The sequence below is a fragment of the Pseudophryne corroboree genome, chromosome 6 (assembly GCF_028390025.1).
Source record: "Pseudophryne corroboree isolate aPseCor3 chromosome 6, aPseCor3.hap2, whole genome shotgun sequence".
NCBI classification, from domain to species: domain Eukaryota; kingdom Metazoa; phylum Chordata; class Amphibia; order Anura; family Myobatrachidae; genus Pseudophryne; species Pseudophryne corroboree.
Window position 1 is genome coordinate 142,477,100 of NC_086449.1, and position 14,169 is coordinate 142,491,268.

The window sequence follows — 14,169 nt, forward strand, 5'->3', positions numbered from 1 at the left end:
GCCTGTGTTCGGTCCCTCTGGAGCTAATGGTGTCCAGTAGCCTAAGATGCCCAAGCTACCACCACTTAGGTAGGTTCGCTTCTTCTCCCCTTAGTCCCTCGATGCAGTGAGCCTGTTGCCAGCAGGTCTCACTGAAAATAAAAAACCTAAAATATACTTTCTTCTAGAAGCTCAGGAGAGCCCCTAGTGTGCATCCAGCTCAGCCGGGCACAAAAATCTAACTGAGGCTTGGAGGAGGGTCATAGGGGGAGGAGCCAGTGCACACCAGGTAGTCCTAAATCTTTCTTAGAGTGCCCAGTCTCCTGCGGAGCCCGTCTATTCCCCATGGTCCTTACGGAGTCCCCAGCATCCACTAGGACGTTAGAGAAAAAAGAAAAAGTCAGTCTTTTTTGGGAGCTGGAACTGTTTGCCAGGAGTAATCCCTGTGTCATGCACAAGTTCAATAAGCGGATCTGAGAGAATTTAGCTTAAAACAATGGCCTTAAACTTCAGAGCTAATTCCTCACTTTGTATGTAGACAATGGATTTGACAGCATGCACAAGTGCAGGGACAGCTACGGTAGAATTATGTTGTTCCTCAGTCGAGGGAGACTGAGAGACCTCCTCCTCTTCCTCCAGAGGAAGACTCAGAATGTGAAAGCTGTGTAGACAGAGGATAGCAAAGCACGCCTATGTGCTTTGGCAGCTGTCTCTCTGACATTTACTGACATGCTGCTGATATTTGGAACAAAGTGGGAGAAAGCATCCATCCAGAGCCGGATTAAGGGGTGGTCCCGGGGGGTAAGTACCCCGGACCCCCCTTTCCAAAAGGGCCCCCTGCCACACCACAGATCGGATCTCACTTCCGATCTGCGCTCCTGGCCCAACTACAACGGCGGCCGGCTGAGTGTACTAGAAACAGAGACGAGACAGCTGAGCGAATGAAGCAGCCTGCCGCTCAGTCATTGGCTGGGCGCGCAGGCTGCACGGAAGGAGGGATCCCCAGCAGTCTGGATTGTGGAGCCAGCGCCCAGCGGAGCTTGTGGTTGTGTGCTGCTTTGGGAGGCTGTGTCGCCAGCAGAGTAAGGTTGGCCCTCCTCGCAGCAGCAGCTCCTCGGTAGGTGCTGTTGGGGCTGTGGGTATAGATTCTTTAGCGTACGGACAGCCTAGTAACTCTCTTAGCACGCTCCCAAGTCAAGCTGACAGCGTTAGTGACGGACACCTCATTACAGCATGCAATGTCGCCGCATGGTATATGTGCGCGGCTGCCATGTTGGGACCTGGTCTAGTTCCAGTTCTCTCTCTGTCTGCCGCTTGTTCTGCTGTATCCTGCGTCCGTGTCCCCGGCGTGTCTGCTGTGCTTTCTTTTATGCACTACCAACATAGGGCTTTATTGTTACACTCCTGATTGAGGTGTCCCTGATACTTTTCATTTTAATCTGCTGTATTTCTGCATCAAATGTAATTGTGCTGTGACTTTCAGCAGTTTATAATAGAGCAATGCAGTATGTATTGCTTAGTGGAGGACTGTCTACTGATCCTTAAACTGCAGTCCAATGGTTAAGGCTGGCTTTATTTGTTTAATAAGATCCTTAATCAGGCTCTGCCCTCACTATCTCTCCCCTCTGTGTACATGTATATGTATATATATATATATATATCTATCTATCTATATCTCATCTGCCTGCTCTTTATTAGGGGCCCCACTGTCTAATGTGCCCCGGGCCCCCCGTGGCCTTAATCCGGCTCTGCATCCATCCATGGATTATGCATAGATTGTGCAGGTCAGGCAGGATGAAACTGCTGTGGGAACCCTATTGTAGGATGCAGAGTAGTTTTCTCCCCTCCTGTAATTGATCGTCTTAATTCTTAGATTATTCACTGAATATAGATGTACACCATTGTAATTCCAGTATCTAATCTCTAGGTTGACACAAGTGTCGCTTTTCCCATTTTTGAACTTTCATACTTTACGATCCACGTGGACGATTGGGAACGGTAACCTGTTCCAAATGCAGCCGTAGCGTTGCAAGGCACCTTGCCTGAAGCATGGCGATCTAAGCGAGGGGACACTGTGCACTAATGGATTGGGGTTCCTGGTCACTCTACGAAGAAAACGACACCAAATTTAAAAACACAAAAACAAAACTCATGACAACCTTGTCATGTTGACCTAATGCTTGTGTCGACCAATAGTGGTCGTCCTAGACACTGTCGACCCAAGTCTGGTCAACCATGTTCCACACCGTAATTCCACTTATTCATGTCTTTTAAGGTTTTTAGTGGGGAAATTTTTTTTTTTTTTATATTTTATTTGTGAGGGGCCATCAGGCGAGATTTGACTGTGCTGACATTATCCCCCCCTGGGCAAACTGGCCTCATTAAGTGTCCCTAATGCCAGCCTCTGGTGCCCTGGTGGGATAGAGGTTGAACCGGATGCCCACATTAGCTGGCTCCGGTGGTCTCCGCAACCAGAAGCGTAATGGCTGATAAAGACGCAATTCCCCACAAGCGGGCAATTGCCTTACCAGAGTCCATGACCCTGCTCCCGACCAGGGTCAGAGTTGAGACCTGAGAATTTGCCGGCTTGCTAGACCTGACAAGATCCCGGGTCATGTCTGAAAGCGACATTACAGATGTTTAGTAATCTGGTGCTATAGGGATAATGGAAGACTGCTTTACTGCTCACTAGTATGTCAACTATGCCATTATCCCATCCTTCCTACATAATTCAGATACAGTAGATAATTGGGATGATCACATTTTCATTGTGTCCAGTATTTTGACAAGTTTATGTTGCACTCGATTGGTATTGATAGGGGCATCCTAATGTCCTAGAGTCCACTAATTATAAATACAGGATCATTACAGATATCCATCAGTTGCGATTCCAATACACATAACAAACACATGGCACTTATAAATATACAAGTCTGAACTTGATAGACAATGGGGAGTGGTCCTGTTTGTGGTAAAATAAGGTTATAATTTATTAGCCTTTATACACGACTCTGACGACCATGGTGGTTCAATTAGTGCGATTTTATTTCAGCTTCACCAGTAACAAAAGATGAAAACAAACCAGTGGAATGGACGCTATGCAGGACAGGAATCCTCAATTGCATGGTCACAACTCTCCTGAGTTACTGGAACTGCACATGCCTCCATCAGATAGACACTAGGGTGTAAAATTACTAAAACATCATAAAAGGGAGGCGTGGAGGTGCGGTCCATAACAGCCAATCAGACTATAGCCATGAGTTAACTAGTGCTAGATTAGCGACTGCTAGAATCTGATTGGTTGATATGGGCAGCAACTCCACTTTCCCCAAGTTTTAGTTATGCTACCCTCTAGAGGTCTTCAAAAGACCGAAAAACTGATACTTTGGATTCTGCTTGAAAATAAAAATAGTTTCCCATAGTTACTTAGAATATAAAAAAAAAAAAAAAAAAACTGCAGCTAGTCACAGTATGAGGTGGCGACATCTTCGCCCCCTCACCCATTCTACCAAGGCGCTATGCAGTAGTGTGCAAGCCTATTTGGCAGTGAAAGAATTGATATGATAAAAAGAAGTACACATTCTTCTGTGCGATATAAACAAGATGAGCAAACATTTACAGCGACAAAGAAAATCCTGACGTACAAGCAGTTTTATGTACAGAGAACATTAATACTGAGGAATGATTGGTGTGTGGATACAGGTAGATAGGGTTGATTTGTAATATTCTAGAGCATAAAAGCAGTTTTACAGCACAAAGGGAGAGCGAGAATCCTGTTATAAATCCACTTCCTACTCTTTATTTAAGTCCACTCCCCATGCCTGCAGAGTGAGCACATTGCATATTCCACATAAGTTATCTCAGCCACTCTGCAGGGATTGGGCAGAAGGAGAGACACACACGAGTCCTGCTCATAGCATAGTACTGATGGGCTACGTGCAGTAGATTGGTGGTCTCAAGAGAGATTCTTGACAGCAGGTGATGTGGTGGTATTATCACACCCGGGGAATAGCGTATATGAACAGCGCCATAATGCCTGCGCTGATTAAACCAGCGATCGGCACAGTGACAAACCAGGCCAGGAAGATATTTCTGAAGAGTCGCCAGTCCACAGCCTTCTTGGAGCGCAGCCATCCAACAGATACAACAGATCCAACCTGCAAGACAGAGATTTTTTTTTGTGAACTTTAGTCATGAGTGGAACTACCGAACCATTACCCCTACCAACAGCTCAATATACCTTTCCCGCATTATATTACATTAGGACATAGTACCCCATCCTTACCTTGCAATGTGTGGTACTGATTGGGAGGCCAACATTTGAAGCTATCACAACAGTCAGGGCAGAAGCCAATTCAATACTGAAGCCGCTGAAAGGAGACACATAGGATATTAATGCAGGGCTGAGGCCTTTGTAGATAGAACACTTGTTAAGGCTACAAGTTATAAAGTCTGCCCTATGTCAACACTGGCTGGCTGAAAAAGGAACCTGACACTGTATTCAGGATGCACTTACAGATAAAGAAAAAGGGGGTTGGGTCCAGAAACGCAAGTTGTGACATGAGCTATACAGAAATAGGTGCAATACACTTAAATGGGGGGGTGGGGGGTTTGGGGGAAGTCTCATTACTGTATTGATTAATATTGGAGGCTAGCCAAAGTATGTTCTCAATACAGGTTACACTGGAGTAAAATACTTCTCGTGCAATTTATTTCAGTTCACTACATAATGATCTCCTCAATGAACACTGTATAGTATGTCAGTGCTTTGCAAGAGAATGAATTTGTCTAAATGAGAATTACATCTTGACTTGTTTTCTTTGCCATACAATAATTGTAAAAGTCCCTGCCACACTCATATAGATGTTTAGATATATTACCTTGAGGGGGTTATTGGTGTTAAGTCTTTACCCATGGTCTGTATGACCCTCCGTCCCCAGACCCACAAACCGATGCAGATACCAACGCCTCCATAGAGGAGCAGCCAGATAGGGGTGGCAGCCTTGGTGTTCACATTCCCGCTCTCATAAACCAGCCAGAGGGACACCAATGGGCCAATGGCATTGCTGTAGGAGACAAATGGAACATTTTGTTTAGCCATTCCTATAAAACAATGTAATAAACTACACACAATTTTCTTTGTAAAAGGCACGATTCATTCAGCGCCTAATTCATGTTTGTATGTAAATGCATACGCAGCCGCACTTTTCTAGGTTACAGAACTGCTAATCATCGCAAGTGAAGCTGCCGCCCAGGAAAGAAAATAGATGCCCCATGGAACCATCCGCATACTCGTTTGTTGCAGACGCAATAATGAGATACATAGACTCCTAGGGCTGACCTATGGTTACGCAGACCAACTGCAGCAATAGCGATGCTGGCAGTGTTTCTCTACATACATGTTCGCATCTGAAGACAGATAACCGCAATTAAAACGGCCATGATACACCTGCGTTTTGCCGCCACTCCCGTGTAAACTCCCCCACCTCAAATAGTCCCTTCCCGTCAATCCCTCTGCGCATAAAAGGTCTGTGCGATTGCAAAAGGTACCTTGGTGCATGCACAGTACGATCGTGGCACAGTGTACTGATAATTGCTCAGTTGCAAAAACATCGGCATCGCATACAAACATGAGTTAGACCCACCGTGCGGCATTTCTGCAATAAGCAGCTGGGCCAGGGAGACTTCCCATTGTACAGTAAACACAAGTATATTTACTAAGCGGCAGCATTTCAAAGTCGCCACTTATCAGTGGCTCTAGCGCAAGATTTAAAAACAGCAATATTTAATGCAACCAGGAGCAATCTGCACTTCATTTATTGCCATTTTAAACCCCACAGCCCAAACTGCCGACAAGTGCAGATTTCAAAAGTCCCCCCCACCCCCGTTAGGCAATACACGTAAAGGACTTTGAAGCTTTCTATCCCGTCCATGGTATGTGCTGGAAGTCAGTCATAGTAATCACTGTCTGGCTAGATAGTTATACTGTAAATGTTCACGCCACGACCACTGACCTAACGTCATTTCCACCATGAGCAAAGGAGCCGAAGCAGGCAGTGAGGATCTGTAGGAACTGGAAGAGTTGGGACACCTCAGGCTTATCCTGGTCATGCCACTCTTCTAACGATGAGCTACTGCTTTTCCGATCTGCGGCCTCTTCCTCTGTGTTGCCTTCCTCTTGTTCTTCTGCGCAAGCGTTACTGTGCGTGTCTGCCACTGCATTGCAGTAACTGGTGTAGCTGTCCATGCGGCCCCTCTTTTTCCCCTCCGTTCCGTGCCAGGTGAGCTTCTCCGCTTCTTCTGGATGGGCCTCGGCCTCCCGATTCCGGAAAGAATCCAGAGGCATCCCACAGATGGCCATAGTGTACGAGGTGTAGCTGTTGTTGCGGCGCAGCGGCTTCTCACCGGAGTCTCCCATGCAGTCTCCCACTTTGGCTAAATGCAGTTTATGCAGCAGCTCCTTATAGAGACCAGAATCCTTATGGACTGTGTGATACTGGTACTGCCCACTGGAATTCATCTGGTTGCTTACATACTGGTTAAACTGAACATGGTTCCCATTTGGCAGCTGTACCGCTCCTGAAGGAAGAAAGGAGATAAATTAGCACACAAGTAATGATCTCTTTTGGAGTGCATAACCTGCCCCAAATACACACAATGCAAACCACAGCAATAATGGCAAACATGGCATCTCTATTACACGTAGCAGTGCTAAAGTCTAGTGTGCCCAGAACCTACACAAGTGGAAGAGGTCTCTTTATGGGGCTCCAACTTCCCAGTTAATAAGCAGGTTTCAGAGTCAAGCAACAAGTACACAAGACATTATGGGGTCTATTCATGCAGCAGAGAAAAGCCCTGTTTTGCGTTAAACAGGGCTTTTCTCTGCTTACCGCAATTCACAGAGCGGGTTACCGCGGAGAACGTCATTACTTCTCCAGCGGTATCCCTGCTCTGTGCTGGAATCGCAGTACCATACACTTGTATGGTATCTGCAATTCATGTAGAAGCGGAAAGCTCAGCTTTCCGCTTATCTGTGCCGCTTCGCCACCTGAGGATGGCGTAGTATCTACCTGCTTGACGCTAAGCCTGTTCTTTCCCCTGCTTCGGTACTAGCCGCTCCGTCCCGCAAGCTCCGCCCCTTTTACCAGCTCGCACTGCTTCCGGCTTGTGAGGAATCTCCTTAGCAACCACTTGACGGGCAGCTCGCCAAGCATGAGGTGCGCATGCACCAGAGGCAGATCGCAGTAGTAGGCACGGCAGAAGCAGAAAAGAGGACATCGTGGACGGGCAGTTTAGCACTACGTGACAGAGTTTAGGAAGGGAATAATGAGTTGTGGTAAAGATAAGTTAAAAATCCGCACATACGAATGCGATGCACATGAATAGACCCCTATATGTCTCCATTCCTACATTTGTAACTTATTCCTTTGATATGACCCATGCACAAAACCTGAAAACCTGGCAGTGACAGTGTAGGCCTACAATTCTTGTAACCAGTTTAAAAATAAGTGTTTAAATAGCCTGCTGTGTGAACAATGACACAATTATTTTTATTTATCTATTAACTTGCAGGTTAAATTGTCCCTAGCTGTTCTGATTACAGCAGTCTCACGTGGAGGTAGAGCTTCTAGAAGGTAAACAAGATTGTCAAGTGACTTACTCAATCATAAAAAGCAGGGGAAAGGTAAAAAAAAGTGACATTGTCATCCACTCTAGGTCATGTATAACAGAGTAAACTTTGGAATGTGTGTCAAGCAGTGAATGCAAATCCAGATGCATTCCACTAACAACGTTATATAGCGCAGAAGCTCTTTTGTGGGAGGGGGCAGGGGAAAATCTTGGATTTTTGGTGACCTACGTCAATACAGGAAAAGAGTTCCATCCACTCACTCACATATGGATAATAATTGATGCTTTAACAAGGGCTAGAATTGATACAAGCAGGCAATACCTCATACAGCGTCCAGATCGCTAATGCCGGGTCACACCCGGGAATTGGAAACAGGTCCTTCCCGGCACTGAGACCCAGAGAACCCCATTCACACTGCACCTGACCCGGTAATTTGGCCTGGACCCTTTCACACTGCACGCTGACCTGCCAATATACCGGGTTTATTTGTGCGGTGTGAAAGGGGTACGATAGGCTGTGCAATTTAGGAGGAGGAGAAAGGCTACTTGCAATTATACAGACACTTCCCACAGACACACCAGCATCCCTTCTCAGAGAGCCAGCTCCCATGTGATTCCACTTGAAACTAGCATATTTTTTGCAAACCTTTTCACTTGAATGTGTCGCAATCTCAAATGCAACAAAAAACGCTTAAGGAGACTGCACTGATAAAATAAGATTTTACTTACCGATAAATCTATTTCTCGGAGTCCGTAGTGGATGCTGGGGTTCCTGAAAGGACCATGGGGAATAGCGGCTCCGCAGGAGACAGGGCACAAAAAGTAAAGCTTTTTCCGATCAGGTGGTGTGCACTGGCTCCTCCCCCTATGACCCTCCTCCAGACTCCAGTTAGGTACTGTGCCCGGACGAGCGTACACAATAAGGGAGGATTTTGAATCCCGGGTAAGACTCATACCAGCCACACCAATCACACCGTACAACTTGTGATCTAAACCCAGTTAACAGTATGATAACAGCGGAGCCTCTGAAAGATGGCTTCCTACAACAATAACCCGAATAAGTTAACAATAACTATGTACAATTTATGCAGATAATCCGCACTTGGGATGGGCGCCCAGCATCCACTACGGACTCCGAGAAATAGATTTATCGGTAAGTAAAATCTTATTTTCTCTATCGTCCTAGTGGATGCTGGGGTTCCTGAAAGGACCATGGGGATTATACCAAAGCTCCCAAACGGGCGGGAGAGTGCGGATGACTCTGCAGCACCGAATGAGAGAACTCCAGGTCCTCCTTAGCCAGAGTATCAAATTTGTAAAATTTTACAAACGTGTTCTCCCCTGACCACGTAGCTGCTCGGCAAAGTTGTAATGCCGAGACCCCTCGGGCAGCCGCCCAAGATGAGCCCACCTTCCTTGTGGAGTGGGCCTTTACAGATTTAGGCTGTGGCAGGCCTGCCACAGAATGTGCCAGTTGGATTGTGCTACAGATCCAACGAGCAATCGTCTGCTTAGACGCAGGAGCACCCATCTTGTTGGGTGCATACAATATAAACAACGAGTCAGATTTTCTGACTCCAGCTGTTCTTGCAATATATATTTTTAATGCTCTGACAACGTCCAGTAACTTGGAGTCCTCCAAGTCACTTGTAGCCGCAGGCACTACAATAGGCTGGTTCAGATGAAATGCTGACACCACCTTAGGGAGAAAATGCGGACGAGTCCGCAGTTCTGCCCTGTCCGAATGGAAAATCAGATATGGGCTTTTGTAAGATAAAGCTGCCAATTCTGACACTCTCCTGGCAGAAGCCAGGGCTAGAAGCATGGTCACTTTCCAAGTGAGATATTTCAAATCCACCTTATTTAGTGGTTCAAACCAATGAGATTTTAGAAAATCCAAAACTACATTGAGATCCCACGGTGCCACTGGAGGCACCACAGGAGGCTGTATATGCAGCACTCCCTTAACAAAGGTCTGGACTTCAGGGACTGAAGCCAATTCTTTTTGAAAGAAAATCGACAGGGCCGAAATTTGAACCTTAATAGATCCCAATTTGAGACCCATAGACAATCCTGATTGCAGGAAATGTAGGAATCGACCCAGTTGAAATTCCTCCGTCGGAGCACTCCGATCTTCGCACCACGCAACATATTTTCGCCAAATTCGGTGATAATGTTGCACGGTTACTTCTTTCCTTGCTTTAATCAAAGTAGGAATGACTTCTTCCGGCATGCCTTTTTCCATTAGGATCCGGCGTTCAACCGCCATGCCGTCAAACGCAGCCGCGGTAAGTCTTGAAACAGACAGGGACCCTGCTGAAGCAAGTCCCTCCTTAGAGGTAGAGGCCACGGATCTTCCGTGATCATCTCTTGAAGTTCCGGGTACCAAGTCCTTCTTGGCCAATCCGGAACCACTAGTATCGTTCTTACGCCTCTTTGCCGTATAATTCTCAATACTTTTGGTATGAGAGGCAGAGGAGGAAACACATACACCGACTGGTACACCCAAGGCGTTACCAGCGCGTCCACAGCTATTGCCTGCGGATCTCTTGACCTGGCGCAATACCTGTCCAGTTTTTTGTTGAGGCGAGACGCCATCATGTCCACCATTGGTTTTTCCCAACGGGTTACCAGCATGTGGAAGACTTCTGGATGAAGTCCCCACTCTCCCGGGTGAAGATCGTGTCTGCTGAGGAAGTCTGCTTCCCAGTTGTCCACTCCCGGGATGAACACTGCTGATAGCGCTATCACATGATTCTCTGCCCAGCGAAGAATCCTTGCAGCTTCTGCCATTGCACTCCTGCTTCTTGTGCCGCCCTGTCTGTTCACATGGGCGACTGCCGTGATGTTGTCCGACTGGATCAACACCGGTTTTCCCTGAAGCAGAGGTTCTGCCTGGCTTAGAGCATTGTATATTGCTCTTAGTTCCAGAATGTTTATGTGAAGAGACGTTTCCAGGCTCGTCCATACTCCCTGGAAGTTTCTTCCTTGTGTGACTGCTCCCCAGCCTCTCAGGCTGGCGTCCGTGGTCACCAGGATCCAATCCTGTATGCCGAATCTGCGGCCCTCCAATAGATGAGGACTCTGCAACCACCACAGAAGAGACACCCTTGTCCTTGGAGACAGGGTTATCCGTAGGTGCATCTGAAGATGCGACCCTGACCATTTGTCCAACAGATCCCTTTGGAAAATTCTTGCGTGGAATCTGCCGAATGGAATTGCTTCGTAAGAAGCCACCATTTTTCCCAGGACTCTTGTGCATTGATGTACAGACACCTTTCCTGGTTTTAGGAGGTTCCTGACAAGCTCGGATAACTCCTTGGCTTTTTCCTCCGGGAGAAAAACCTTTTTCTGAACCGTGTCCAGAATCATCCCTAGGAACAGCAGACGAGTTGTCGGCATTAACTGGGATTTTGGAATATTCAGAATCCACCCGTGCTGTTTTAGCACTTCTTGAGACAGTGCTAATCCCATCTCTAGCTGTTCTCTGGACCTCGCCCTTATTAGGAGATCGTCCAAGTATGGGATAATTAATACGCCTTTTCTTCGAAGAAGAATCATCATCTCGGCCATTACCTTTGTAAAGATCCGAGGTGCCGTGGACAATCCGAACGGCAGCGTCTGAAACTGATAGTGACAGTTTTGTACAACGAACCTGAGGTACCCCTGGTGTGAGGGGTAAATTGGAACGTGGAGATACGCATCCTTGATGTCCAAGGATACCATAAAGTCCCCCTCTTCCAGGTTCGCTATCACTGCTCTGAGTGACTCCATTTTGAACTTGAACTTCTTTATGTACAGGTTCAAGGACTTCAGATTTAGAATAGGCCTTACCGAGCCATCCGGCTTCGGTACCACAAAAAGAGTGGAATAATACCCCTTCCCTTGTTGTAGAAGAGGTACCTTGACTATCACCTGCTGAGAGTACAGCTTGTGAATGACTTCCAAAACCGTCTCCCTTTCGGAGGGGGACGTTGGTAAAGCAGACTTCAGGAAACGGCGAGGTGGATCCGTCTCTAATTCCAACCTGTACCCTTGAGATATTATCTGCAGGATCCAGGGATCTACCTGCGAGTGAGCCCACTGCGCGCTGTAATTTTTGAGACGACCGCCCACCATCCCCGAGTCCGCTTGAGGAGCCCCAGCGTCATGCTGAGGCTTTTGTAGAAGCCGGGGAGGGCTTCTGTTCCTGGGAAGGAGCTGCGTGTTGCTGTCTCTTCCCTCGACCTTTGCCTCGTGGCAGATATGAATAGCCCTTTGCTCTCTTATTTTTAAAGGAACGAAAGGGCTGCGGTTGAAAAGTCGGTGCCTTTTTCTGTGGGGGAGTGACTTGAGGTAGAAAGGTGGATTTCCCGGCTGTAGCCGTGGCCACCAAATCTGATAGACCGACTCCAAATAACTCCTCCCCTTTATACGGCAAAACTTCCATATGCCGTTTTGAATCCGCATCACCTGACCACTGTCGCGTCCATAAAGCTCTTCTGGCCGAAATGGACATAGCACTTACCCGTGATGCCAGTGTGCAGATATCCCTCTGTGCATCACGCATATAAAGAAATGCATCCTTTATTTGTTCTAACGACAGTAAAATATTGTCCCTGTCCAGGGTATCAATATTTTCAATCAGGGACTCTGACCAAACTACCCCAGCACTGCCCATCCAGGCAGTCGCTACAGCTGGTCGTAGTATAACACCTGCATGTGTGTATATACTTTTTTGGATATTTTCCATCCTCCTATCTGATGGATCTTTAAGTGCGGCCGTCTCAGGAGAGGGTAACGCCACTTGTTTAGATAAGCGTGTTAGCGCCTTGTTGTCCACCCTAGGAGGTGTTTCCCAGCGCTCCCTAACCTCTGGCGGGAAAGGGTATAATGCCAATAATTTCTTTGAAATTATCAGTTTTTTATCAGGGGCAACCCACGCTTCATTACACACGTCATTTAATTCTTCTGATTCAGGAAAAACTATAGGTAGTTTTTTCATACCCCACATAATACCCTGTTTAGTGGTACCTGTAGTATCAGCTAAATGTAACGCCTCCTTCATTGCCAAAATCATATAACGTGTGGCCCTACTGGAAAATACGGTTGATTCGTCACCGTCACCACTGGAGTCATCGCCTGTGTCTGGGTCTGTGTCGACCGACTGAGGCAAAGGGCGTTTCACAGCCCCTGACGGTGTTTGAGTCGCCTGGACAGGCACTAATTGATTGTCCGGCCGCCTCATGTCGTCAAACGACTGCTTTAGCGTGTTGACACTATCCCGTAGTTCCATAAATAAAGGCATCCATTCCGGTGTCGACTCCCTAGGGGGTGACATCCTCATATTTGGCAATTGCTCCGCCTCCACACCAATATCGTCCTCATACATGTCGACACACACGTACCGACACACAGCAGACACACAGGGAATGCTCCTAACGAAGACAGGACCCACTAGCCCTTTGGGGAGACAGAGGGAGAGTTTGCCAGCACACACCAAAAGCGCTATATATATATATATATATCAGGGATAGCCTTATAATAAGTGCTCCCGTATAGCTGCTTTGTTATATCAAATTATCGCCATAAATGTGCCCCCCCCTCTCTGTTTTACCCTGTTTCTGTAGTGCAGTGCAGGGGAGAGACTTGGGAGCCGTCCTGACCAGCGGAGCTGTGAGAGGAAATGGCGCCGTGTGCTGAGGAGATAGGCCCCGCCCCTTTTCTGGCGGGCTCGTCTCCCGCTATTTAGAGAAATCAGGCAGGGGTTAAATATCTCCATATAGCCTCTAGGGCTATATGTGAGGTATTTTTAGCCTTTATAGGTAATCATTTTGCCTCCCAGGGCGCCCCCCTCCCAGCGCCCTGCACCCTCAGTGACTGCCGTGTGAAGTGTGCTGAGAGGAAAATGGCGCACAGCTGCAGTGCTGTGCGCTACCTTTTGAAGACTGCAGGAGTCTTCAGCCGCCGATTCTGGACCTCTTCTGTCTTCAGCATCTGCAAGGGGGCCGGCGGCGTGGCTCCGGTGACCATCCAGGCTGTACCCGTGATCGTCCCTCTGGAGCTTGATGTCCAGTAGCCAAGAAGCCAATCCATCCTGCACGCAGGTGAGTTGACTCCTTCTCCCCTCAGTCCCTCGCTGCAGTGATCCTGTTGCCAGCAGGAATCACTGTAAAATAAAAAACCTAGCTAAACTTTTTCTAAGCAGCTCTTTAGGAGAGCCACCTAGATTGCACCCTTCTCGGCCGGGCACAAAAATCTAACTGGAGTCTGGAGGAGGGTCATAGGGGGAGGAGCCAGTGCACACCACCTGATCGGAAAAAGCTTTACTTTTTGTGCCCTGTCTCCTGCGGAGCCGCTATTCCCCATGGTCCTTTCAGGAACCCCAGCATCCACTAGGACGATAGAGAAAATTTGATACAAAACACTTGTACAGGTGTGTGAATGACTCCGAATCTGTAACGCAATGCAGCACCTGCGGCTTTTTTCACACCAAGATCTGCTCTTTATCTGCAACTTTGTACAGGTTTAAAACCAATTTCTATGTGAGTAAGACACAGCCTGGTGTCTCTGGTAAAGATT

General features: G+C 47.3%; 1 protein-coding gene across 3 annotated transcripts in view; it reads right to left on the reverse strand.

Annotated features, from left to right (window-relative positions):
• Positions 1-3,002: 3,002 nt before the first annotated feature.
• The window catches only part of SLC20A1 (solute carrier family 20 member 1), a 45,126-nt gene continuing 33,959 nt past the window's right edge, over positions 3,003-14,169 (reverse strand). For all 3 annotated transcript variants that reach the window (XM_063931948.1, XM_063931950.1, XM_063931949.1), the window contains exons 8-11: positions 5,994-6,558; positions 4,860-5,045; positions 4,265-4,349; positions 3,003-4,136 (exon numbers count right to left, since the gene is read on the reverse strand). In XM_063931948.1, coding sequence (XP_063788018.1) covers positions 3,975-4,136; positions 4,265-4,349; positions 4,860-5,045; positions 5,994-6,558 — 998 coding nt within the window. In that variant the 3' untranslated portion in view covers positions 3,003-3,974. The remainder of the gene's footprint in view (positions 4,137-4,264; positions 4,350-4,859; positions 5,046-5,993; positions 6,559-14,169) is intronic.